Below are 25621 nucleotides of genomic sequence, written 5' to 3' on the forward strand. Positions count from 1 at the left end.
GAAATTTGAAGGCAAACTGGGTGTATATATATGAATGTATTTTGGTGAGCAGTTTTTCAGAAATTAATAATTTAGCTGAATAAAAACAGATTTTCACATGTTGAGCAGAAGGCAAATTCCTAGTATCAGGACAATCTTGTTGTTTTTCCAAAGAATAATGAGACTGAAGCTTTTTAGAAAATATCTGTAAGAATTGTTTAGCACATGCAAAATAACAGGTTTTTCACTAACATTGAGGAAAGCTAAAGTTTTCCAGAAAAATTTACCCTCAGTTTAGGTTCGACCATATTCACGTCATGACTCCTCTTCCCCACTAAGACGTTTCATTTGCCATCGGGCTATGTGTGTATGAGTGTGATATGTCTGAACCGAATCTAATGCCAGGCCTATTGTTTCTGGACAGCCCTAAAGCTTTGAAGATGTATTACATTAATGTATCATCATAGCACTGTCGTTCTGACGATATATTAGTGTAATACATCTTCGGAGCGCTCCACTGATAGGGCTGTCTAGGAAGAATGAGTCTAAGGGGTGATTCAATTAAATTACAGGACAAAAGGCAATGCGAGGCGCTGAGCACGCAGGGTCTGTTTCCTGCRAGATCCTTCCTGAAACACACTGCTGCAGAAGGTTTATATTAATAAAAGGGGGAAAAAAAGCTTTTTTTTCAAGTTCTAGCTAAATCCTAGGGGGAGAAAAAGCTTGAAATGAAAATAGTTAATGTCAGATATTTTGTTCCATTTGCACTTCTAATATAGAGCTGTAATTTTTCAAATGTTTTCCACGTATCCACACATGAAAGAAGTAAGAAGTATTTTGTTAAAGTGCAAGTACTGTGAACCATGGATTTTAGACTGAAAATACTTAACTTACATTAATTATCATCAGATTTCCAGGGCTTCGTGTGAGTACAAAGTGTGAATTCATCTTTTAAAATGCTCCTTCCCTTGCCTCAAAGTAGTTTTAAAACTGAAAGTTTTAAAAACAAAAGTTTCTGGCTTGTGCCATTTGTCCTACTAAATTCTAGGACTCTAGCAGACAGTGTTGCTAGCGAGTGTTATTTCCCCTAATATATTTCATATGTGCATGATATTATCTTTGATGTGTAACAAGCTGTTTCCACCCGCTGTTCTGCTTAGCCGCTGCCTTTACGCCGCGGCGCTAATGCCGGCACTAAGCAGCCTGGGCGAAAGTGCCAGCCGTAGAGCCGCGTCGTCCCGGCTTTGTAATTCAAAGTCAAACTAGCTGTTGCTTCAGATCCTCTGGAAATGGTCCCGCCTGGAGAGGCCTCTCTGCTGGAGCCCTGTTAAGGAGCCAAGTCTCTTCCGCTCGGGCTGCTTTGTCCTAGATAGCTGAAAACCGGTGATTATTTGTTGTGGCTCGTCAGTTTGGGTTCGTAAAGCCCGGCGYGACTCTTCGGTTGTCTCACGCGCCAAGTGATCCCACGCCGCTTCCTCGGCTGCCTGCGAAGAGCCTTGCAAGCGGTGGAGGATTTTCTCACAGTGCAGCTATCGCTTAGAGAGCGGGGCAGTCCCGGGGTTTACCTCCGCCGCGGCGCCCCGTCGAGCTCTGGCTTGAGCCGGAGCGGAGGCACCCCTCGCGGTGCGCAAGGGCTGCGGGGTGCGCCGGCCTCCCGCCYGCGGAGGTGTGGAGCCCAAAGCGGCAACGACCTGCAGCCGCCTTTTCGAAACGGAGCTGGATTTGCTGCTGTATTACACCTAAGGCGAAGCGAGTTCCCTTCAGGTGTTTAGGGAAAGGAAYGTGCAATAATCCAGTGATTTAATCTGATAGGCGATGACGGTGATATGATATGCCCCTCTGACGCCAGCATTGCTCATCTTGCAGGCAACAGCTTCATTACGGGCACTAGCCTGTATTCCTCCTCCAGGTGAAGCGTTGCTGGACTGAGCTGAAACATCAGTTCCTTGCAGCGAAGCTGGACTCGTTTGGAGACAAGCCAGGAAACCTTCAGAGAGATGCCAGGCCAGGGACGGTCGGCAGGGACTAGCTGAGATTAACCGTGAGCAGGGAAGTTTCTCTGCTCAGCGGAGGAGCGGAGATAAGCGCTGGAGTCCTCGGGCTRATTGCCTGCCCCTGTTTCACTCCACTTAGTCTCCAGCATCTGTCTTTAATAACTATTCTAACTTCGGGAGGTGGGAAGAACGGGACTGTGCACTCAGCTATACTGAGCTGCGATAGAAATGTGCAAATTGAATCTTGCCTGTGTTTTTTAAATGTCAGCGCAAGCTGATTCCAGAGGTAATGCCCTCTGCGCCAGCGTATTACGCTGACAGAGATGACGTTAATTCAGGGATCAGACGCCCCTGGGCTTCGCAAAGCTTTCGAGTCCTGGTCCTAGACTGGATTTGCAGAAAACTCCTCTTCACCTTTTTCAGCCTTGCGTTAAGCTCGTCCCCACTCAAGGAAACGGCCCGGCTTTTGCAGTCCTGTACGCGGGCCCGCAGCTCGGTGCTTTGTGCYGGGCCGGCGTTTGCTCCCCTGAATGAGACGCTCTGCCTGAGCCTCCAGAAGTCTGGGTTTCTCCTAGTCCTCCCAGCGTCTATTCGCCTTACRGGTTTTCTGTTAACGGCCCTGGACTGCTCCTGATGCGAGCTGGTCTGCTCTCCTGAGTTCTTAGTTCAGTTGCAGAAGTTCATTCAGTTCATCAGGCRGAGGCTAAGCTGCTGGGCTGCACTTGGCTTGCAACGTACAGCCCGTTGGTTTGTTGAGCGCCCTAACTTGAACAGCTCGCAGCGCGGGCTCTTACCTGACCGCTGCCGCAGGTTCCAGCCCGCTGCGAGGAGCCGGTCCTGCGTGGCTGGGCCGCGTCTCCTTGGCAGAGTCCCCCGGGAAGCGGGCTTGGCTCCTTCTGTGAACCGTTATCCTTGATAAACGTGCACACGGACCTCCTAAATATCATGGCGATGGGCACGTTATGATTGCATAAATGGTTTGGTCTATATTACGGTCCTTTTGGGGACTTAAATTTTTGTGGTTAATATTTTACGTGAATTTAATGTCCTAGCTTGCTAGTCTGAAGTGAAGTTTTTCAGTCTGTAAGGTTGTCGGTTGTCATTAAAGCAATGGTTCCTCAATATGAAACACGCTACTGGCAGTTTCCCAAGAACTCTAGAGGAAATAGTGTGCAGCTCTAAGCAGAGTAAATGAGGGCATTAATTATCAGTCCAAAGACAGCAGTGCAAACTTTAGTACTTAACATAAACTGGTTATTTGCAATTCTTTCCCTTGCCTTTGGATAAACAAAAAATAATGATCCTCCAAAATCACCCCTCTCCCATGCAAAAGATGACATCTTTTGGTTTCAGGTTTTGGGCCTTTTTTTTTTCCATGATACTTGTGAGTGTCGTGCTTGAGGGCTACGAGTAATCTTAGGATCCAATTAAGTGACATTCAGTATCACAATCCATCGCACTGGGGTCAAGTAATATTGCACTGTCTGCAATTAGCGGGTTGCTGAGGAAAAATTCTTAGAAAAATGTCRTTATGATCAGACCTGTTCCAGAACTCTGAGTATTCCTTCAGGAACAATTAAAGGTATTCCTAGAAATCCTCGTGTCGTCTTAAACAGACTGAAAAAAGCTTCTTGTTAAAATAGAGTTGTTAGGAGAATAATATTCCAACTAGGATGGTTGAATAATTGGGTCGTCTTTGTGAAGGAACTGAGAAATGAGAGTAAGATTACAATCTAGGYGAAATGTGAAGATTCAGATTAAAATTGTCCAAAAGCATTACACAGAAATAAGTATGAACATTTGGCTATTTTGTAACAACTAGAAAGTATTTCTCACTTTTCAATAAAAGTAGATGAACTCATTAACAACTCATAAAAATACTGTGAAAATTAGAACTTTCATATGTTTGGTCTCTCTCCTCAGATATTAGTTCATTTTTACTTGAGAAATGCGGCATTCTTGAGTAAGCGATTTATGAATCATAAATGAATCAGATGACATCGTGATGGCATCATCACTCGGGCCCTCGGTGTTTAGACACCCTTATCCACAGATTGCTAACCCAGTGCCCCTCCTTGCTGCTGTCCCTCATCGTTTCCTTCCCCGGAGCAGATCCTCCCCCCAGAAGACCGCTTCACCAGTCTGCAGGTACGCTCTCAGGCCTGGGACCCAGGACTCCCTGTTTCTTCTCCTCTCAGCTTTTACAGAGGCTGTAGGGGAAAGGAGGGAGAGCTGTGCTCGGTTTAGGAAGGATGAGCACGGTTATCCCAGCTTTGCCGTTCAAGATACTGATGGTGGTGGCAGCTGCGATATCGGTACTTCAAAGGGTTATACGTGCTCATGGTTTTGGATCCAAACACTTACTTCCACACTGTAATCTGTCTGTCTCACTGGAAATGGCTTGAGCGCGTAATAAGCCGGGACTAGCATCAGTTCCAGCTCTTGCTCTTCACACTTCTGCTCCTGCAAGGGTCTTCACTCACTGCCSGMTGAGGTATCTCAAAGATTGGATAATAAAAGCCAGTCCTAAGAGCTGAACAGGTATTACAGTTCTTAAGCTGGCGCTATRTTGTAGTTATTTGACATCCTACTGAATAAGGGGGAAAAAAATCACCCTTGGCTCAAGTGAAGTCCTCAGAGATTTTCGGAGCTGCCCTGGCCTTGCACCAGGTTTTTCCTCTTACTGAATTATGTTTAACACCGGGGGAGGAAAATACTACCTCTGCAAAACTAGTCCATCCAAGCCTTTGAAAACTTGTCCATATGGCAGTCTGTACTTATGCTACACCTTATGCCAGGAACCATATGTGTGGCAAGAAAGCACAGCTTTTAATTGTGTTCCCTCCCGAGGAATAACAAGTGTGATGATTTATCAGGCGTCATATCATATGACAGTAGCAAAAATAGGCATTCAGGCTTAGTTTCACAGGTGGTTTTCTTCCTGGCTGGAGAACCTGATCAGGTAACCTRAAGTATCCAAAATAGATGAACTGCATATCATTATCCGTATCAGTATGTCTGGTTAAGAGATGTTCCGAAACTGTGCCAGAAAAGCCCTTGCACGTGAGGCGCTCTCCTCTTCGTGGTTCTTTTACCTCAGCAAACAGCCTTYTCCTGTCTTTGATCGGAAACCTTGGCTGATGTGGCCTCAGGCTGATGGGTGGCTGCCCTTGCCGCCGCGCTCCGTCGCCCCGGGGCCAGCGGGGCTCTGCCGAGGGGCGTCCTCCCTCCTCGGCGCCGCCGCTTCTGGAGGGCCCGCGGGAGAGGTGTCGGAGCGGCAGCGCGGTCCTCCTCCTCCTCCTCCTCCTCCTCCTCCCCCTCCCCGCTGCGCACGGGCCCCCGGGCAGCTGCTGCTGCTGCTGCACCTTGCCGGCGGCGCAGGAAGGGTCGCCCCCCGCTTGCCCGCTCGCTCTTTCCCGGAGAGGTCGCGTACGGGACCGACCCCAAATTCCTTCTTACGGTGGTGTCTGGCAAGCTTCCTCCCGGACTTCGCCGGAGCCGGGATTTCGCTCCAGAATTCTTAATTCTCACTTTCCYTTTCCAGTCTCTCTGGGAGGGAGTTGAACTGTCTCGTGAAACCCTTCTTCATACACGAGGGTCTTCATACGCCATTTAGTGTCTCCACTTCTTCTGAATATTCTTTTTTTAAGTTGGATACGCAAAATTCATAATATGTCTTGTCATTTGATTTGTTCGTAACTAGGGTATGCATGCATGTAACATAAATATGCTTGCATATACTTCCATATATATCTTTCACGTAACAGTTTAATTTCTACCACGTAGCCGTGGGGAATCTCTAGAACTAAAAACAAGCTGAAGATGAAATATTGTGCAGAAGAATAGCAAAGATKAAATGTGGTATCCGTTAGTAAAAAAAACTGATAAAACTCCAGACTTTTGCTTTTAATGTATTCCCTGAGAAAAATATTTATCTCTAATATTTATTAGAAGCTCTCTCATGTGATTTGGATGCAAAATTTCTGGGGGCATGAGCTTTTAAAAATGATTTAATTTTAATATTTTCAAAATGTGTATGTGAATTGCATAAAATACATGGGGTTTACAGCATTATAAAAATACATGCATAATGCTGCTGCATAAATTAGTTTAATAGCCCAGCATAGGATCCCTATAAATGCAAGGGTTATATAAAATATATGTATATATAAAATAAAGCACATATATATAAATATATATAAAATATATAAAAAGTGCTGATGGGCGTTTAATAGTAGCAAYATTTTTGCAGATCATTCTGCTAGAAATTATTCTAGGAACTCCCACGAAGTTTTCCACATAGCAGTTTTGATGAGTTTGAGCTGCAGCAATGTGTTATTCATCACGTCGTTCCCTAGCAGGGCCCCAAAGGTGGCTTTTGCCGGCACTCACATGCACCTTTGCTTCCCTGGCACGTACCGCTCCTGTCGAYATTTTTCCAGTGCAACGGTGACCGCTTGCCGGGTCAGAGAAGTCTGGGAGCGAGCGTTACTTATGCAATAGCAGAACTGTGCCAGGGACAGAAGCCTGTCGCTGTTGTCGGTGTGACCCCAGCTGAGGCTGGATATTACCACGTCCGGATAGCAAAGCAAACGCCAGGAGCACAGCCACGGTCCAGGAACTGCTAAGGAAGCAAGTGCTGGGAGAGAAGAAACTGGGTTATCCCCTGATGTGTTATACCTACATGAAAACAAAAAATTGAAGCAGAGAATGCTTGTTTTTAGCTTAAATCTAAAACCTGAATGGCTATTTTTGTGAAATTCTAGGCACTCAGAGAAATTGTTTTCTTTTTCCAACTTGATATTGGAAGTTGGGATAGAATACAACATAAATTATTCCCAGGATTCAATATATATTATTTTGGTACATTCCATATATTCAGAGAAGTGCTTAGGTTGGAGAGCATTTCAATTTCATAATTTGAAAGTAATTTTTGACATGAAACACAGGTGCATCTTGCATTTTATATAATTTCCTTGGTATTAGAAACAAATCAGAAACCTCCTTGCTGGAAGGTCTTTCCCGCTCTTCTCCCGGTATACGTAGGAGCTCAAAGCCTCCTCCGTAACCCACGCTGACCCCAGGGCAACGCTCTGAGGTTTTCCGTACGCGGCAGAGGAGCGCGCGGGAGCGCTGTGGTCCGGGGCGCGAGGCTGGCAGTCTGCAGCTGCACCCGAGTTCGGTATCGTGAGCGTCCGCAGCGAAGCGCCGTTCACAGCAGCGGCGCCAGAGTTTCGGTTTCAGCGTAAGCGGCTTCGATGGCATCTGCCTCCGCACGCGGGATTATCAGGCAAAGCCCACGTTTGCCGGAACAGATTGAAAAGCTAAAACGCTTCTCGCAAATTGGAGCAGGTCCTTTTCGCTGAATAGGGAAATGCTAAGGACGCGTACGGGGCTYGCTGAGACGTTGCCGCGGGCCGTGCCGTGGGGCTGGGTCTCCTGCGCGGCGGGCGCCCCACCTCCACGATGCGCGCGGCGCCTTCGCCCGCCGCCGAGCCGCGGGGAGGTGTCACGGTCCTCGTCCTGAACTTGGTGAGCCGGCATATGTGCTTTGAAAGACCGATCTGCAAAGCGTGCGCTGGTTCGCACAGCGAAATCCCCTTCTTAGGCCAGCACCAGTATTTGGTTTGTGCTGTTTTCACATATTGCCATACCAGCGTACMCAGACAGCAACACGCACAAACGGATGTGATGCGCACTTTATGCAGTATAGGCTGAAAACGCGTGTCTCCGTTCAAAGCAGTAGTAAATAAGATCTTCCCAGAGCCCTGGTGCAGCGGAAGGCGACGGAGCCGCGGCGTGCGCAGCCCCAGCTGACCCCGTCTTTGCAGAACTTGCTCCCGTGAGCAACGGGGAAGAGAGACAAATCCATTCTCRTGCTATTTCCCATCTCCTGTGAATTATTTCATTACATTTTATCACTGCTCAGTTCAACAATGATTTTCCAATTTCAGTGTTATCTTTTCTGCTTTACATAGCTGGTGCTTTCGTGGGCTCGTTCCTGTGAAAGGCACGGTATATAATGTGCTTATTAATAAGTGGCATCTTGCTAAGCAGTGCACTTTTACAATTAGTGTTTTGAACCGTACATGCCTTAAAAGATGAATCAGTGAACAGGGGAATGAAATGCAGTGCTGCGCGGGGCACATGCGTTCGCTGAGCTCCGGAGACCGGGAGCAAGCGGGAGCAAGGCAAGGCGAGCGCTGGCCCCCTCCGTGGCAATGCGGGCACTTCTCACTAATCCCGTCAGATTTTTGTCATTGCTCTATAAGTTGCCAAGTTATTGACGGTCGATCAAACCTTGTCCAGGTGGGAAAACACTTTCAGCCTTCAGTCTTTTTAATCTTTAGGCCTATGTTTTCAAGCGTGTGTTGTCATAACAACTGTGATATATTGTATGAAAATAAAAATTAGGTTTAACGTTTTTTATTTTATTATGTGGCGAGTGCTTTGTGTGGACTATAAAACAATTAATTTGTTCACCACCTACGCCTCGCTGCTCAGAGGAGGCAGAAGGATGAACTTTGGGCTAGGCAGCAACTTTCATCTAAGGGATACCAGAGCGCTCACAAGAAGCCAGGCACCACTTTAAGGAAAAGCTGGGAGATGCTGAGATTTGGGAAACTACAAAAATTTCTGCGTGTGGTGTGACCCTGTGCCAAGGGACCACAAGTGACCTTTTGAATCAGAAATTTTTTCTTCGTCTCTAAAATAATGAATATTTTGGGATAAGATGCACTGGGGAGTTATGTATACGCACAGTTCAGTCGTGTTTTCACTTTATTTCACGGCAGAGGGGCTGGGAGCTGTTTTCCTAAGCGCTCGGGGTGACTCTCCTTATTTCCGTGCGGTCCGCCGGCCCCGGGGGTGGGCTTCCTCGGCACGGGGGCGCCGGGGGCCGCCCCGCTTCTCGCCCGGGCACGGCTCCCGCGCCGACGCCTGCGCCCCGGGGGGGCTCCGGGGGCGAAGCGACCGGCCTCTCATCTCCCTCTCTGCTTGTGTCCTTTCAGCAAAACCGTTTGAAAATGGACAGTATCTGGACATCTACGGAATTACGAGAGACCAGGCCGGGGAATATGAATGCAGTGCAGAGAACGATGTCTCCGTCCCAGATGTGAGAAAAGTAAAAGTCACAGTAAACTGTAAGTCACGTTACTTTCTAATCACTCAGTGCAGTGGAGAGGAGGGCCTCGGCCACGAAGGAGACGGTGTAACGCAAAGAGCTGCTGCTCGTGGTGAAACCGTAGATCTCCTTCACAGCACAGCAGCGAAGCAGCCCGCGGCTTTTGAGGGAGGAGTTGCTCCCACAGAGGGGCGGGCGGCAGAGCAAGACCGAGGCTCAATCCGCCTTCCGTCCCCTGGAAGGACAGGAGCGATGAGCGTGTTTTCCTGAGTTTTGCTCTTGTGCGTTTAAACCAGACAATTTCGCTGGGTTGTGTTGTTGTTGAGATTTTTTTTGAGTAATTGCCTGAGTAATTTCTAAGCACTGCTGCGATTGTTGGGCTCTAATGGTTCTAATTTAATTTGTTAAGGTTGTACAACAATATAAGGAAAAGAGAAACTTTCTGAAATTGTGTTTAGATGATTAGATTGGGACCTATCCCTCTGGAAATATAAATTACTGCTAGTAGAAACAGCAAGTTGTTTCATGCTATTGCCCTAGTGTGAAGACAAGAAAAAACTTTGCTAAAATGCAGTTCTTTCTTAAAGATCTTGGTAGACAGAGGTTAATATTAAAAAAATGCATAATGTAGGCTGCAATGCAACATAACAGACTCTCAGTTATTTCCTCCTTGGAATTGTACGTGAACGGGATGCTTTCAGATTCAGGACTGGATTCAGTTAAACACTCAGGATGGTTTGAAACAGAACGCTGCGCTCACCCGTTCTGGCATCATAACTGGAATTCAGACCACGCCAGGGCTTTGTTTTGTGTGTTTTGTTTTGTTTTCAGATGCACTATTTTGAGTTGAAATACTACTATAGTTCTGTTCCAGAGAAACAAAGAAAACTTTAGGGAAATGGGAATAATTTCCCTAGTTCATCCTAACGAGGAATGCTGTTAGGTTAAATGCAGTTACCCAGGCTGCAATCTGCAACGTAGCTCCTGTTCGGAACATTGCCGCGGCGCCGTCAGCGCCTGAACACGGCCGGGAGCTGGCTTTGCCTGCCCGGCGGAAGCTGCCCGCCGCTGCGCTGCCGGCAGGGAGCCCCGGCCCCACGGTGCCAGAGGTGGGAGCCGGGCAGGCTGGCTCTCTGCACGGATCCCGCATGGTACCCGGCGCGCTATCGGCACATTTCTCCAGCATTCCCCGGCGCGGGCACTGACAGGACTTGCTCCATGTATTGCAGCACGGGTTCCTTGCAGTCCGTGGCGTTCTGCGGCACGCTAGATGGATGCGCTGGCGTTCCTACGGCAGCTGGATAAGGCTCCAGCCCCGCAGGCAGCCCTCCCTGATGCTTGATCAGGAAAGCGTACGGGGGCCTACGGAATAAGCGGCCGTTACTTTTGTGTGCAGTGTGTTGTTGCTGGAAGGCTCTCGGCAAGATCAGCTGTGCAGATCTTTACATAAACGCGGCCTGTGTGTTGTGGGGCGACGTCTTTCCTGCCAGCCCCACTCCAAAATGTTCTGTGTTGTGGAACAAGCTACTGCAGCCGGGGCCCAGAGTCAACGGTGAGCTCCGACTAGTCCTGCCAGAACAAAAATTGCGTCTCAGAAACTTCATACCGTGGGAATTTTAGTAAGGGGGGAAATTATCTGTCTCGGGAGCTCTAGGTGGAAGGGAAAAACTTGGTAGGCCTGTGCAGCAGGCAAAAAAAAGGGGGCATGGGGGTRATGAGCACACTGGATCGTGGGTTTTCTCATCCGCAGGCACCGCCTTGGCTCAGGCTTTGCGCGCGTTCAGGCAGGGGCGGCGGGCTGTTCTCGGCGTTGGCGCAGACCCCGAGCAGGCGGCCCGTGTTTGGTGCCTCCGACGCCACGGCGGGGCACGTCACGCGCCGCGGAGCCCCCCACGGCGGCCAGGTACCCGAGCGAGGGGCCCGTGCGGGTCCTTGTGCGGCTCCAGCCGGCCGGSCGGGCTGCGAGGCCTCCCTGGCCCYGGCACGGAGGCACCTAGCGCTTAGTGCCTGCGCCACATTTGGGGCAACCCACAGGTTTGCAGAGAAAACACGGGGACAGGCAGAGTGTTTTTACGCTTCTGGTAGCTAAAAGAAGAAAATGGCAAAAGAAAAAAATGAAGCAACGCAAAACTGGGATCCTGCTACAGCGCGAAGCAGTGTGCGCCTGTGAAGGATTGSTTGTAGTCAGCTAATTGCTTACATGCCGTTGCTCGAGTCGGTAACTTGCCCGCTAGCCAGTTAAGCAAAACGCAAAATTATTCCGAACATCTGCTCCCTCTGTGCTCCCTACGACTAGCGCTGGCGCCTTCCCACCGGGCAGGAGAACGGTGCATGGCGCTCCGGAGAGGTGCGGGCTGAAGCGCGCTGATGGTAGGGAAGGGTATCCTGCGGGGACCGAGCGCCGGAGCGCGCCGCCTCCGCGGGGCTTCCCGCGCAGCGCCGGCCCCTGGGCCGCCCCTGCCCGGCAGCCTGCCGCCCCGCAGCGCACGCCGTTTCGGCCCCCGCTTCCCTCCTGCCCCCCAGGTCCCGGCTGAGAGCGGGGGTCCTGGAGAGCTTTGTGCCCCCGCGGGGAGCCTGGGCCTGACATCTCCGACGTCCCTTCGTGCCRCTCGGGACCCGGGGCTGCCGACGGGCCCGTTTCCCGCCAGGGCTCAGCGCCGGGCGCTGCGGCTCCGCGTTAGTGGCTCCGGCGGCTGCTCGGCGCGTCGGCACGCGCAGCCCCGTTCCAAAGCCGATCTCCTGCGCGCAGCCAGCCCGTGAGCGATGTGTGCGTGCTGCAGATCGACCTTGCTCGGCAGGCTGGCTTCGAGGCATCAGGAGCAGGGTCTCGCAGCGGGGACGACTGCGGTTTGTCCATTCGTCTCTGTGACGCTAATTGCCAGAAATCTGTATTAATTTTATTTCCAAGTTTAAACCTAGAAAGATCTTAATGAGAGAAATATGGAAGAAGGGAGAAAACCTTCAGGTTCTTTGGTTAGGGCTGGGTAGAGTTTTCTTCGTGGAGCGTTCCTCAGTCCTGTTTCTTTTGAGAGTATATCAGTTTGTTAGAAAAACGGACGAAGATCAAAGCTTTCTTGTCCCCCTGCCGCCCCCCCAGCCCCATTGCTCCGTTTTTTGGGGATTGCAAACTTGCTTAGCTGTGACGATAGCGCCGCACCGCGTGGGCTCAGCGCCGACTCCGATGTCTCCTCCTCCTCCTCCTCACCCGCTCTGGTACTATTCTCCAGTCACAGTTTGGTGCACGGATATTTGCCCATGTTCGGGGCAGCGCCGCTGCCTGTTTCTGGTGCCCGAGCGCCCGAGAAGCCCCGGGGCCGCGGCGGCCCGAGCAGCGCCTGCCGGCAGCGCCGGGCTTGCAAGGCCCCAGCGCCTGCGCGGCGCGTGGCGACCCGCCGCCTTCCCACGTAATGGGACGCATCAGCGAACCCTGAGCGTAATTCTGAGTATGGATATTTGTTGCATAGAGCAGTCGTTCAGTCATCCAAGCACATGCAAGAAAATTGTCTGTTTTTAAATTACTTTCTGAATTTCAAGTTTCTTGGATGGGCAACTTCCAACCAGGCACGACCAACCAGCTTGCTGTCTGCCCTTACAGCATATATATTATAACTCTAATGACTGTGAATTCTGTTTCTTTATACTGTTTCGTATTGCATAATTTACAATTTGTACTTAATTCATCTTTGTCCCCCATAATTTGCCTTTTATAAATGGTGGCCTTAGAATTTGCAGTGCGTCTGTGTGAACTCAGAAGGGGGAAGGATAAAGAAGTGTAATGAGATCATGATATAAGATAGCATGGGGATGCTAATTTCTAAAGAACACATACTATACCAAATCAAGTTAAAATAGATAAGGTATAATCCAATTTAATTTTACCAGTAAATCTTATTAGCATTTTCCATTATATTTTTATACAGCAAATGCTGATTTATAGATGATAATCTTCAAACCCCCCTGCTTTGAACAAACTGCTAGTGTCTGGATTAGCAAGATTTTAATGTCATCTGAAAACTGGTCTGCAACTATACATACGTTACTTCGCTGACTCTCTCCTGGTTTATAAATGACTTATTAAATAATAACAAAGGCAGCTGCTAAACGTGAGAGTCTCCAGAAGCGCTGAGGTCAGGCCGAGACGATGAAGAACGAGATGTATGCATCATGAGGCTAGCATTTATTTTAATTTATGTAAAATTATCGATTCCCTAAACAAATAGCAAGCGTGAACTTTAAAGTGGACTTATATTGCCATATTTCTCCCTTTCAGATGCTCTTATAAAGCATACTAAGGGTCTGGTCTTCTATAGTGGTATTTTAAACAGCTCAGTTAGAGCTGGACCTTGTGGACTTCACTGAAATAAGATCCGGCGGCTTAGAGGAAAAAAAGCCATTCAGCTGGAAATTAAAAAGCAAAAATTTAATTTCGGCCTTTATGAATCCCATGAGGCTGCAGAATGAGGGCCAGAGTCCTCCGTGCTCAGCAGGGGGCCGAAAAAGAGGGCTGCCGGGGCGAGGGAGCCGCGCCGGAGCCGCAGCGCCCGCCTCGCAGCGGGACGGGGGCTGGCTCCCTCGGCCCCTCCGCAGCGGTGGGGTTCGCCTCGCGGTTTGCTGCCGGGCTGGGAGGGAAGACGCATCCTTATTTCTAGGTCGCTTCAAAGGCAACGGCGAGTTAGCGCAGCGGGGCCGGCGCTGCCCGGTTCTCCTAGGAAGGCACGGACATCTCACGGCATTTTAGCTATCCAGCCGTCTTTTCTTGCAACAGGGCTTCTTCCGTACAGACGCTCTTTCCATTAGATTTTGCAAAAATTGAATTGCAATGAGCAGGCTGTACGATAGCCGGCAGGGACGGTGTTGAGCCGGGGAGCCGTGCCCTGCCCCGGTGTCCCTGGCGGCCGGCTGCCCAGGCCCGTCACGAGGCGTCTCCAGGGCTGGGAGCTCAGCGGCCGCTAATCCCACTCCTTGTTTGAAAGCTTTTCATAATGTGCAATGTGAGTCTTTGCCGCCCCTTTCCTTGGCTGGCCTCTGAGGCACGGAGAACAGATGAGTCTCGTCTTTGAACCGCTTTGAAGGCTCTTGCCTTGCTCTCCTCATCTTTATTTCCTACGTTCGCCAGCCCTGGTTCTTATTATCAGACACTCGGAAAGCGTGGCCCAAGAATAAAGAGTCGGTGCTACTTCTCTGTAGATGTGACCACGAACCCAAGCGCAGCCGTCCGGGCAGCCCTCGCGCACCCGGCAGGGATTCGTTATCCGAGCCTCACCTGCTTGCGCCGGGGGCGTAGGAGGCTGCCGAAAGCTTGCTGCGGTAAGATGTTACATCTGCTGCCGTTCCTGGCTACGGGTAGAAACTGATGACTTGGCACAACTTATTCTTGACAGATCTGTTGGCGAGCGCTCATCTTCCTGTTATCTTCCAGGTGCCTTCACGTCTTCGATTGCTTGGCCAGAATTTTTATAGGGATTGAAGATAAACTGGCTGGCTTAAATTCCCTGGCTCCTGTCATTGCTCTTTCCTCTTCTGGAGGAGATCGTAGTGCCTGGGATGCTCCAGGCGCCGGGCGCCTCACCCAGCCTGTCCAGGGGCTCAAAAATAGCCCTAGTTCTGCATTTGCTTCATCCAGCCCCTGAACAGGTTTCTGAGGTTGGTTAGGTCAACTGCTTTCATATCAGTTTGCTTTATCTCAGTGCTTGCGACACTATTCTTTCTCTGTCTTAACCTGGAATATTTTACAGTTAATTATGGTGGTCAAATTCTGTCCTTGGAATGATTCTCCTTGGCCTTATTTCTTGGAGTTGAATGTTCTGCAGTAAATCATCTAAGCTTTTTCTCCTCTCGTCGTGTTTTATTCTGCCCCCAGCCCGTCAGGTGTCTGCGTCCCGGGGACGCTGCATTTCCCGGTCTGTGGGTCGCAGCCRTGGGCACAGACCCGCTCAGTCAGCCGGCGCCGGCCGCTGCCCGTCCTGCCTGCTACCGAGCTTCCCGGGCGGCTTGCGGCTGGAGCAGGTCTCGTCCTGGTGCACCAGCAAGGGCCGAGGGTTTGCAGCATCGCGGGGCCAGACGGCCACACGGGTGCCCCGACGGACCGGGGCCTCTGGTTTCATGCAGTAGCAGGTAAATTGCGGAGGGTAGATACTGTATAGATCTTCCTGTCTCCCTTCTTCTTTCTTTTCTGCTATAATGGTTCAATAAGGCGTTTTATGTTGATTTTTATAGAGAGAATGCCTGAGTCTCTTGTATGAATTTTAAGTAATATGTTTGTTTTTTCCCTGGACAGGTTAGGTTTTTGCAGAACAGCTTAACTCATTAGCATTTCTTAGAAGTCTGCCTTACTGTTGCTATGGCACTTTGCATAATATTATGCATAATACTCTGATTTTACTTTGAAATCAGACATACTGTACAAGTCACTAACCTAATTATATCTGTAACCTTAAACCTACTGTGAAAAACATGATAGGACTGCAGTATTTGTTGGGGCTCCTAATGCCTAGACACGTTGCTGTGACGCTGTCCCCCTAGAAAGTGTCTTGCTGTAGATCTGCTGGTGACTTACAGAAAACATTTCCTTGACAAGGTTTCTTAATCTGGATTCAGCAAAGAAAAATTCCCTCAATCAAGGTGAATGCAATACTAAAAATAAATAAGAAGGCTACTGCCCAGATATTTCTAGAAGGCCTCAGTTGTTCTACACTGTTTTGGTACCTAGTATAACACTTATCAGAGCAATTTGCATTTATTTCCACTTTCTTTTAATATATGGGAGGGGAGGAAAAGGGGGCTTCTGTTTAAGCATAAATGCATAATTCTGATTCTTTCACTTTTTTAATAGCTGCAGATGTTCAGCTTCCTATTTATAGCCCTGTCTAAGCTGAGAACTTTGATGGTATTGTCAGTATTCGTTTGGGGAGAGTGATGGAGCAGGATTCATTTTACTGGATAAAAAACAGTAGGTGTACTTGAAGTTGTATTTGCAGCTCAAAATACACTTGTTTGTCCTTAAAACGATGTGGACAGTGTATTGACAATTGTTTGGGTTAGTGCTACACCTTTGTTCTTGCAGCATTTTAGGGAGTATCCTGAAGCCTGTCATGGAGTGCAGCCCCCAGACAGGCCTTGGAAGGAACATTGCAAGATGGTGTATTTGGGGGTCTTTAAATGTCTATCTGAGGTCTCTTGAAACTGTGTTCAGATACTTTTGTGCAATAACTATGGGAACAGTTTGCAGTTAACTATTTTGCACTTAACTAGTCTGAGGAGATGCAACCTACTTGTCCATTGGATCTGAATTTTGCAGTAGCAGGTTCAGTTGCGGTTACTTACATGACTGCATTTTAACAGCTTTAAAGGACGTGGAACTTCATCAGAATGTCCCTCCCTCCTTCGAGGAGGACATTTCCACGCAATTACAGAGTTGTTCCATCTTTAACTAATTAAACCAGTTCTCTTAAAGAACCAGTTCTCTTAAAGAACAAAGCACTTTACTGTGCCATTTATATAAAAGTAAATTCAATAATGTCATCTCTTCAGACAGAATTGCACCCGCATGAGATGTGCTCATGTTTGACATAGTTGCAGAAAGACCTCTTCTTGGTATTGCAGTGATTGATATTATTCATTTGGCTGAAATTCATACGTTTAAAGTGGCATCATGTGTGTAGGCCATTCTTTAATCACAAGGGCCTGAAATATTTCCCAATATTCTAACAGCGGAGAGCAGTTTGCAGGTACTCAATAGACCAAATTCCCACTGACCGTTTCAAGAAGTGCATGTGCACAATGCCRTGGAAAATTGAGCTCTGCAATACCTTTCTGAAGTACTAAAATTACGCTTTCAAAAGCTAAAAGCACTCCAGAGTGTGGTTTCACTGACTTTCTGTGAAACATGGTTTCCTAAATTCTCAGGTTACCTTTCAAAAAACAGGATTTCAACTTTTAAGTCACACTGGGGACTTCTGAAAATATAACTACTAGTTAATATTCAATTCTGTTAATAGATAGGTACRGTTCAGTGTAGTGAGAGCTTTCTAGTTTGTGACTCTCTGCTCTTCAAACATCTTTGGTCTCCGCTGCGCAGGTAAGGACAACGCTGGTGCGTGCCGTGGACTCACGCGGCAGGTCGGATCCGTAGACATAAGTTATAACCGTGGCCAGGCGTAAGCTGTGTCCAGAGCAGGACTGCAAGGTGCCCCATTTTTCACAGATCTTCTAGTCTCTTTGAGAAGCAGGCTGAGAGCACAGGTCCCGTCACCTCGCGTCCAGTCTGCCGCGGACCTGGGGCACGTCCTTCCTGTGCTCCGCTCTTCTCTTCAACGACGTAAAAGCTGTTGCAAGGGGAAAAGGTCGGAGTTATAGAATTAGGTTAATATTTAAATGGTAAGAATAATGGTGCGCTGCAGCAGGCTGCTTGGGGAYGGTGGGATACCTTCTCGCCGGGTGCGTTGGCACTACGCTGTGCAAACATCTGTCAGGAGCAGCGGCGCTCTGGAGGCTCATCTGTTAGTCCATCACAGCTGTCTCCTGACCTGTTTTTCCTATTAGTATTAAATACAAACCCAATCCTAAAAACTAGCTTTTCTGCATTTTGTAGATGTAAAAGTTACAACTACTGAACTAGGACATCTGAGCCACTATTTTAATTAAAAAGATGTGGGAAGGCCTTATGGAAAAATGGAGAGGGCTTCTTTCCTGCGGCACATAAAGCACAGTTGAGAGCAGAGGAATAATTGTGCAATTAGCTTCTATATTTGTGCATCAAATATATGCGAATATCAAGCCACCCACTGCAGCTAAAGGAAACGAGGTGCTAGCACAGCTGATAGGAAAACTTGATCATGGTTTAAGTGAATAACAGCAGAGCCTGGTTTAGGAGCAGGTCATCTAGAAGAGTACCTAGCAGCAAAATATTTCAAATACAGCAAAACAGTACAGATCAGAACAGCTATTTTGACATAAGATACAGATCTTTGAAGACTCTTCTGCTGTTCTGTAAGATAAAGTTTTTGATCATGCAGCAGATAATCAGAGTTGGGGCTTTCTTATTTTTGTTTGGTTTTGGTCAACATTAGGGCTAAACTCCAATTATTTATTTGGGAAAATATTCCCATCACTGGCATCATTTGTATGAGTTACGTGATGTCCTATTGCACAGTGATGCTTAACGTAAAAAACAACTTATACCAATTCAGATCAATAAAAATGGGTCTTACATTTAAATCCACCCTGAGTGGAAAAAAGAATATGCTTGAAGGAAAATATTTTTATCCTCACTGGTGGGGAAAGAAGCCTCTTATGAAGGCAGTGTTTGTTGTTTTATGTTCTTCAGGTATTTTTATTAACATTTCAAAAGTCAGATTAAAACAATGCAGTTCAAGTTTCTGACTGAAGTGCAATTTTGCTTCTAAATTAACATTGATTTTTCTGTAGCACAACAGTTACTATTAGGTTCTGCAAACTGCTGCATGGCTACAGCATATTTCTAAAAAGAAGTTGCTCAAATTGAAGCATGGCAAAACTGATTACAACTTTCCTTCATGTAGATGGCATTCTGCTGCCACAGCACATCATCGAGGGCTCTCTGGAAAAGTGAGATGAGGTCTTGCATTTGAAGGAGTTGGAGCGCTGGCGCTGAAGAGAGCCTGCATTAAAGTAGTTTCAAAGAAATCACATGACCCCCTTCCGTTTTCAAGCTTTATTTTCTTGGAAAACAGTGTTTGTGACCGAGCGGATAAAAGGTTCTTTCTCCTATTCCGATATGTATTTTATTGTTTCGGAAGCCTGTAGGTGCTGGTTGTCCGTCCTTGCTGCCACGGTTAATTCTGAGGATTGCCATGATTAGCTATCTGAAAGCGATCTCTGTCCCCTGCCCCCAGAAAGAAAGTCCTTGAGGTAGGAAGAATTGTACTAATTCGCCCATAATGATAGAATATGTAGAGCTGTGGCTACCGGCACAGTCTAAGCGTGGCGTACCAGAAAATGCCGTTTGTTACGCTTATGCATGTCTGGAGAACTGTGCCGTAGGAAATACTGCAGCGCTCATGACAAGCCACCCTAGGGTCAGCGGAAGGGTTGTCGGGATGTGGTGACGGTTCCCTCGAGGGCACAACGCGGCTGCCAGCGTCGGGAGCTGCTCGCCCGGGGAGAACGGTCGGGGATAAAACGTTAATGAAGCTTCTGCAGTTGTGTACTTTTCCACTTGTGCTATCATTAGAAAGCCAAAATATGGTGAGAATAAGATCCTGGACACCTCTCTACATCTATCTCTGGTGAAGTTGGCTTTCTTGCAAGTGTTTTTCCTTCAGCCTAGCAGAGGCGCAGGCGCGTGCTCCTCTGGGGGTGGGATTCGGGCTCCCTTGAAGGTCACCGTGAGGTCCGCTGCCATCTTCAGAGACACCAGAATTACACGTCCGCAGGCCAGATGTTTACCTCCTCCAAAGCACGTTGGGGTGCAAAGTGAGGCAATGTGGAGAGCAGACTGAGAGGAGCAATTCTGGGACGTGAGTCCTGTGCGCGTTGAATGCTTCCTCCCACGTCTAAACCATTGCTAGCTCTTCAGGCTCCAGGTGATGCCACTTTAAATACCAGCTGAAATAAAGTTCATGAAAATTAAAGTATTAGCAGGAGCTGACTCAGCTACGAGCTGGAAGAGCTTATACGTGTCAAGAAGTAATGTGAAGTACAGAAAACGCTGTGTTAGACTCCAAACTAGGACCAAAATTAATGGAGAGCTCTTCAGCTGCCAGGAATGTTCATCTACCCAGATTGCTCTTCAGCAAAAACAATTACTTAAAATAAAGCTCAATAACAGTAAACAACACTTGCACAGCAATATTTCCGCTAGTAATTGTAGTATTCCTTGTGGCTCTTGGTCCAACGTTTAACGTCTTCCCTGTCCCTCGCAAGGGAAGTGTCTCTATAAGGTGACAACCTAAAGGGGTTTCACGAGTGCAGCGTTGACCCCAGCTGGAGTCACGAAAAGCCGGTGTCTTAATCTAAAACTCTCAGAGCCCTGATTTCTTGCAGCAGCAGCCGTAGCTCCTGTGAAACCGTTCTGTAGCAGCAGTYGGCGTAGCGCAGCGTTGGCGCGTACGGCTGTGGCGCGGGGGGCGCGCGGCTGCGGCCCCGCTGGCTCCCACCCTCGCTCTGCCCAGCGTTTCGGGCCCTGTTGAGTGACGACTGTAGTGATATTGTTACGACTTGTTTGTCCCCTGGTGAGATTACTAAATTAGCTTTTAATAACTCCTCCAATTTGGCTGGTATTAGCAAGTGCGATGTGGGCTCTAGATCTGAGCTAYGGGAGCCTTATTTCTCACTTGATTTCTGCTTTTATGGTTTAAAACAAGGCAGTGCTGTTGGCACAAAAAAGGAGAAGAATTACCAACGTGTTTGTTTAGGTGTTATAATTCACAAAGCTTTTATCTGGTTCTCTTCATATTTTCTACCTCTTCTCTCAAATCAAAGGAAGCTATTTTGAGGCTGATGTGACCTTTTTTGGAGTTTAGAGTTGCAGAGCAAACATGAACTCTTGCAGTGAAAACCGGAGTCCTTGCAGGCACAGTTGTGCTCAGCGCCACTTTGTGAAGACAAACAGAATAACGTTACGGACCGTGTCACCGTAAGTGACACCTCTTGCACACTGTGTGCAGTAAGATCACGATAGTCACTTCTAGACTGTGAAAGACTATAAAAATCAGTTCAAAACACAGCATTTCCAGTGTATTCTGGACAAAGTGGTGTTTAACATCTACCGTCTCAGATTTTAGATGGTCACTGCTGCTGTACTTGGTGGTATTAATGACAAAACAGGATCTCCGCAGGAATTATCTTTCAATGCAGCGATTAAATGTTTAAGTGGGAAATCCCACTTTTCCAGACTTCTCAGTATAAAACTGGGCCTGCATCCAAGTGTTGACTTGTGATATATTGTCCTAAGAAATCTGTAGATATTCTTTAGAAATGAACAGTTGTAATAGAAACATTAAGGGATTATCAGGTACAAAACCACTGCAAAGCACTGGAAGTTCTTGGTGTTCAGAAATGGTTCTGCTTGGTTTCATCTTCTTCAAAACTATCGCGTATGCTTTGTTTTAAACTGCGGTATTAAAATCAAAGGTGACTTATCCGTTGTACCCAGTTCCTTGGCTTTTATCAGCTGAGATTACACAAAACTGAGGGGAAAGAAATCACTTTATATGGATATATCTTACAAATAAATGGGGAGAGAGAGAGACTGCTGAGATGCATTTGCGTCAATACCATGCCTCCTTCACCACAGTCAGCTAATTTTTCGGTGTTATAAGTATGTAGGTCAACATGTGCTTAGTGAAGGGTTCAGACGGTGCAGTGCCCTGTTCRAGCAGACGGCTCTGTATGTTATCTGAGATATCTGGGGGAACTGGCACGGTTCGTGTCCATGCGGCGGTGGTGGTGGTGGTGCTTCTGCCTCGGTGTTTCGAGGAGTGGGACGCCGCGGTGTGCTCCGCGCTGCACGGGGAGCAGCAGCGTCCCTGTGCCGTAGAGCTGGCAGTCTCCGTAGCGAAGGCGGATGCAGTGTGTAAAGGAAAAGTCAAATGCGGATCGAAGAAAACTGGTTCTTCTCTGGAAATACCGGTCTGTTATGAAAGACCCTGTGGGCTAGCAGGCGTTGAGAAGCCTTACCTGCCTGTCAGGGTTGCACTGAGTTTTGTTCCCATAAGTACGTGTTTTTCTGAATTGCACAAACTTTTCCTGAGAGCATTTGAAAGCAACTAGTATTTCTGTGACTTTATTGCTTTTGGTTAGAAAAAGGGCTGGTCTTTACCTCTTTTTGTGCTTGTCACATATCAATATAGGCTGTCCTGTTTCTATAAACTTACATCTGCTGCAGATTAGGGGAGGGGGGACTTCTTTTTCATATAGAGCAATCGCTTCTAGACCTTTTATGGCTCCTTCTCATTCTTCATGAGATACATATGTATATCAGATATAACACACTGTCAGCGAACAGTGGTTTTCAATCAAAAAGGCTGTCAGTAAAGCTGATTCACTAACAAGAAAGCTGTCAAACTGTGACAGCTGCTGTCTTTGCAACCCCAAACAATCTGTTCAGTGCTAACACTGACTTATGCTTCCATTTATTATACAGTAGTAATGAGCACTGTCCTTAGAAATACCATTTTGGCGAGTACACCTAGCTACTTTGTTATGTATGTAGGCTGCATCAAATCAAATCCAAGGTGCACAGTGTAAGTTTTCTGCAGAAAAGTTCTACTTCTGTCATTTGAATTACTTTTTTTCTGAATTCTAAATCAACTTTCAGTATTTACCCCATTTTTATAGTTAAGCGAGAACCTGAAGATTTTATTCTTATTAGAAGGTGAGAAGAATATAATTAGATTTTTTTCCCAGTTGTGTTGAAAAGTGGTGTCCAACCTCAAATACAACACTAGTATCTACAGAACTGAGTAAAGGAATTTGTCATTATAGGAACTGTTCTGATACTTTAATAAGCCCAGGATCTGAAAGATCACAAAAGTTCAGTCCAGAGGAGGAAGTGGGAAGTCAGGCTGATCCTGCTGTCCAAACGCAGGTGCAGCTCTGGTATTCAACTACTTGTCTATCCCATTAAAAAAAAAAACAAAAGCTTGTATCAAGGAGACTCAACAGTCTCTTTAGGCAATCTGTTCCAGCCATAGCTCAGGTTAGCAAGTCTACATCTCCCTTGCTGGGTTTTGTTTTATTATTGCTTGTCCTGCCTGTAAAGGAGATGGGGAAGAGTTGATTCCGTTCTTCTCCAGTCTCTTACATATTTGAAGACTTAACATATCCCCAGTAAGTCATCTTTTTAAGCTCAACTAATCCCAATTCTTTCTGCTTTCCTGAACTTGGTACTTCAGCCGAGACTACGCTCGCGCCTAGCAAAGCAGGTGGTTTGCACTTAAAGACGGCAGGTCTGTCGGCGTGCGTCTCTGGCTGGCGCTGGCCTCTCCCCGCAGCACCGCACGCTGTCTGCTCTCTCCCCTGCTCCTCCGCACCGCAGAGCGCAGGAGAGCAGGCTAGCTACGTGCCAGCGGCCACCCTCTCACACCAAGAGCGGACAAATAACGCTTGACCTAAAGGAGGTAGAGAGCAGTCTGCTATAAGCAAATCGTTTTCTCCAGTGGCCTGATGAACCCATTAAGCTTCATCAAGGATCTATATAAAGCAAACTCAGATGAATCTGTTATTTCTGAGAACTTGCAAAGGTTGGGTGAGGTCCTGGGAATGGAAGACGCAGGTGGCTGTCRTTCAGGAGGGAATTAGCAGTCAGTCAGCTTCTCTCCAGTCCCCGAAATACGGTGGGACTGAACAGAGACATGTTAGTACCCAGGAGATAATACGGAGATGGGTAACAGCTAGCATGAATTTGTCAAGAACAAATCCTGTTGGCTCCCTAATTTCCGTGAATCACAGGGGAAGGCAGTAGATGTCATTTCTTGACACTCGCAAGCTTTTGACATGCAATGTTTGCAGATGCAGGTGTGGGAAATACGGCCAAGAAAAAATGTCTGTGGCAAGGGTGCAAGATTATTTAGAAAACTGTCATCAAAAGGCTCATTGCCAGGCCAAAGGGGCGCGGGTCCCCAGGGTTTGTTCTCGTTCCGGTGTTCAGGATTTTTATTAACAATCATGTTGAATTTTCAGATACTGTCAAGCTGCAAGAGTGGTGGTACTGAAAAGCACTACCATTAATGTTTAGATACTGTGCACATCATATATGGATAGTACTAAGTAGCAGAGTAACTTTTTGTTTTAATGCTAATGTACTTATGACATGATTTCTCACTACCCTTGATGTCCCTTGGCTGCCTGATCTGCTTCTGTGTTTTGACTTTCTGAATGTGTTGATGTAGGAGTGAAGCAGATCCCTTATTGCACTACTGATCTGCGTTGAGATGTTTTGCATTTGTCTTCCAAACATTGTTTCCTTGAAGAACCGCCAGCTTTCCTTAACTCACTTTCTCCTTAGCTTTACTGCCAAAAGATCTACTTCTTAGATCCCAGAATTTGTTGAGGTCCACTGCTTTATATCTTCCTTGGAGGAAAGGGAAGAGCAAAGAAAAAGACCTCGTGTTTGTTCACACGCAGGTTCCCAGCCAGATGTTCCCTCTCCAAGGTGGTGACACCCGTTTTTCCCCTTTCGTCTGCATGTGTGGAGTCTGGGTAGTTACTCCCAACACACAGGGAAATGAAACAGAGTGAATGTGAAAGGGGAATGAAAATGAGACCAGTGCACATGCCCTGGCTGCACACACTCAAGAGGTGCTATCTTATATTTCAGGGAAATACCGTTCACCTTGAAATTCCCCAGGCCAGCACTTGCAAATAGTGCATTATGAGCACCACGTGCTGTAATACCTTGTTCGGACTATCGGCCACCTCTCCGTCTTACGGGAGACCCAAAGTTTGAGATAGCACGTGCTGATGTGTATGAGCTGTACGCCCTCCGTGGACTCGTTCGCACGGGCTGCACACCATTAGAGGACTACGTTTTTCCTGCTTGCCCGTCACATGCTGGAATTCATGGATGTCATTTAATTGTAAGGGTAGGTTTAGCACAGCAGCTAGGTTTTTCCCCTTCTTTGTTGGCCACCTGAAATGTGAAGACTCGGAAATGATGCCTCTCCATCTCCTTACATACCATATTTAAAACTTTTTGGTCCAAAAAAGACCAAGTCAGTGCTGGTTTATGTCAATACCATAGTATTTTCGTGTCATGAAATTTGTTCTTTTGACTCAGGTAATTACAGCTTCTCAGCCATTCTTTGCTGATGAGAAAGTATTGATGACAACTTTTCCCTCAAATTACAGGAGTAAGAGCACTAGTATATAAAAAGGCATTACAGTGACAACAGTTGTCTTTGTTATACTAGTTCTCTTTCAAGTAGCTTTTTTTGAAAACTCTGAAATTCTCTTTTGTTGTAGCTCTTTATAGGCCTCATTCAAAGCCCACTGAAGTCAATATAAAGACTTTGACTTCAGTTAAATTTGAGTGAAACTGTGCTGGCCAATGAAAGATTAAAACAAGCTCCATTGTATCAGACAAAGCCAAACACTGAGCGTTTTATACCCATATTTATTTTTTGTGCATCTATTCATTCTGAATTACAAACAAGTGTTGTATGCAAATGTAAATTAGTTTTATGTTTGTTCGTCGTAGTTTCAGTTATGCTTGTGGAAAGGGTGAGTGTGTTGCCCTTTAGTAAACACAGATATAGGACACTTCTGACACTGCTGTCCTCATCAGGCTGGTCTTGGAACTGATAAAGTCCTTGGGAAGGTGTAAGGGTTGCTGGGGAGCAAAGAAACCAAGGGGGTAAAAACTGGAGCCAAAAAACTTGAATGCAGACTGTTTTGACTGACCCTGTGTGGCGAGCATACTCCGCTGAAGTTGCTTTAATTCACATGGTGAATTCACCACAGTGACGAGATTAATTGTCATACGAAATGGGACATAATTATTTGCAACAAAATGCAGAATGTTATTAGCTCTGCTGGGAGCCAAGCA

At 47.1% G+C, this 25621-nt stretch overlaps 1 protein-coding gene across 2 annotated transcripts in view; it reads left to right on the forward strand.

Annotated features, from left to right (window-relative positions):
• Positions 1 to 25621, forward strand: part of NEGR1 (neuronal growth regulator 1) — a 304317-nt gene that overhangs the window by 216691 nt on the left and 62005 nt on the right. For both annotated transcript variants that reach the window (XM_026074528.1, XM_026074529.1), the window contains exon 4: positions 8984 to 9115. In XM_026074528.1, coding sequence (XP_025930313.1) covers positions 8984 to 9115 — 132 coding nt within the window. The remainder of the gene's footprint in view (positions 1 to 8983; positions 9116 to 25621) is intronic.

Source organism: Apteryx rowi, unplaced genomic scaffold (assembly GCF_003343035.1).
Source record: "Apteryx rowi isolate R43461 unplaced genomic scaffold, aptRow1 scaffold_39, whole genome shotgun sequence".
In the NCBI taxonomy this organism is placed as follows: Eukaryota; Metazoa; Chordata; class Aves; order Apterygiformes; family Apterygidae; genus Apteryx; species Apteryx rowi.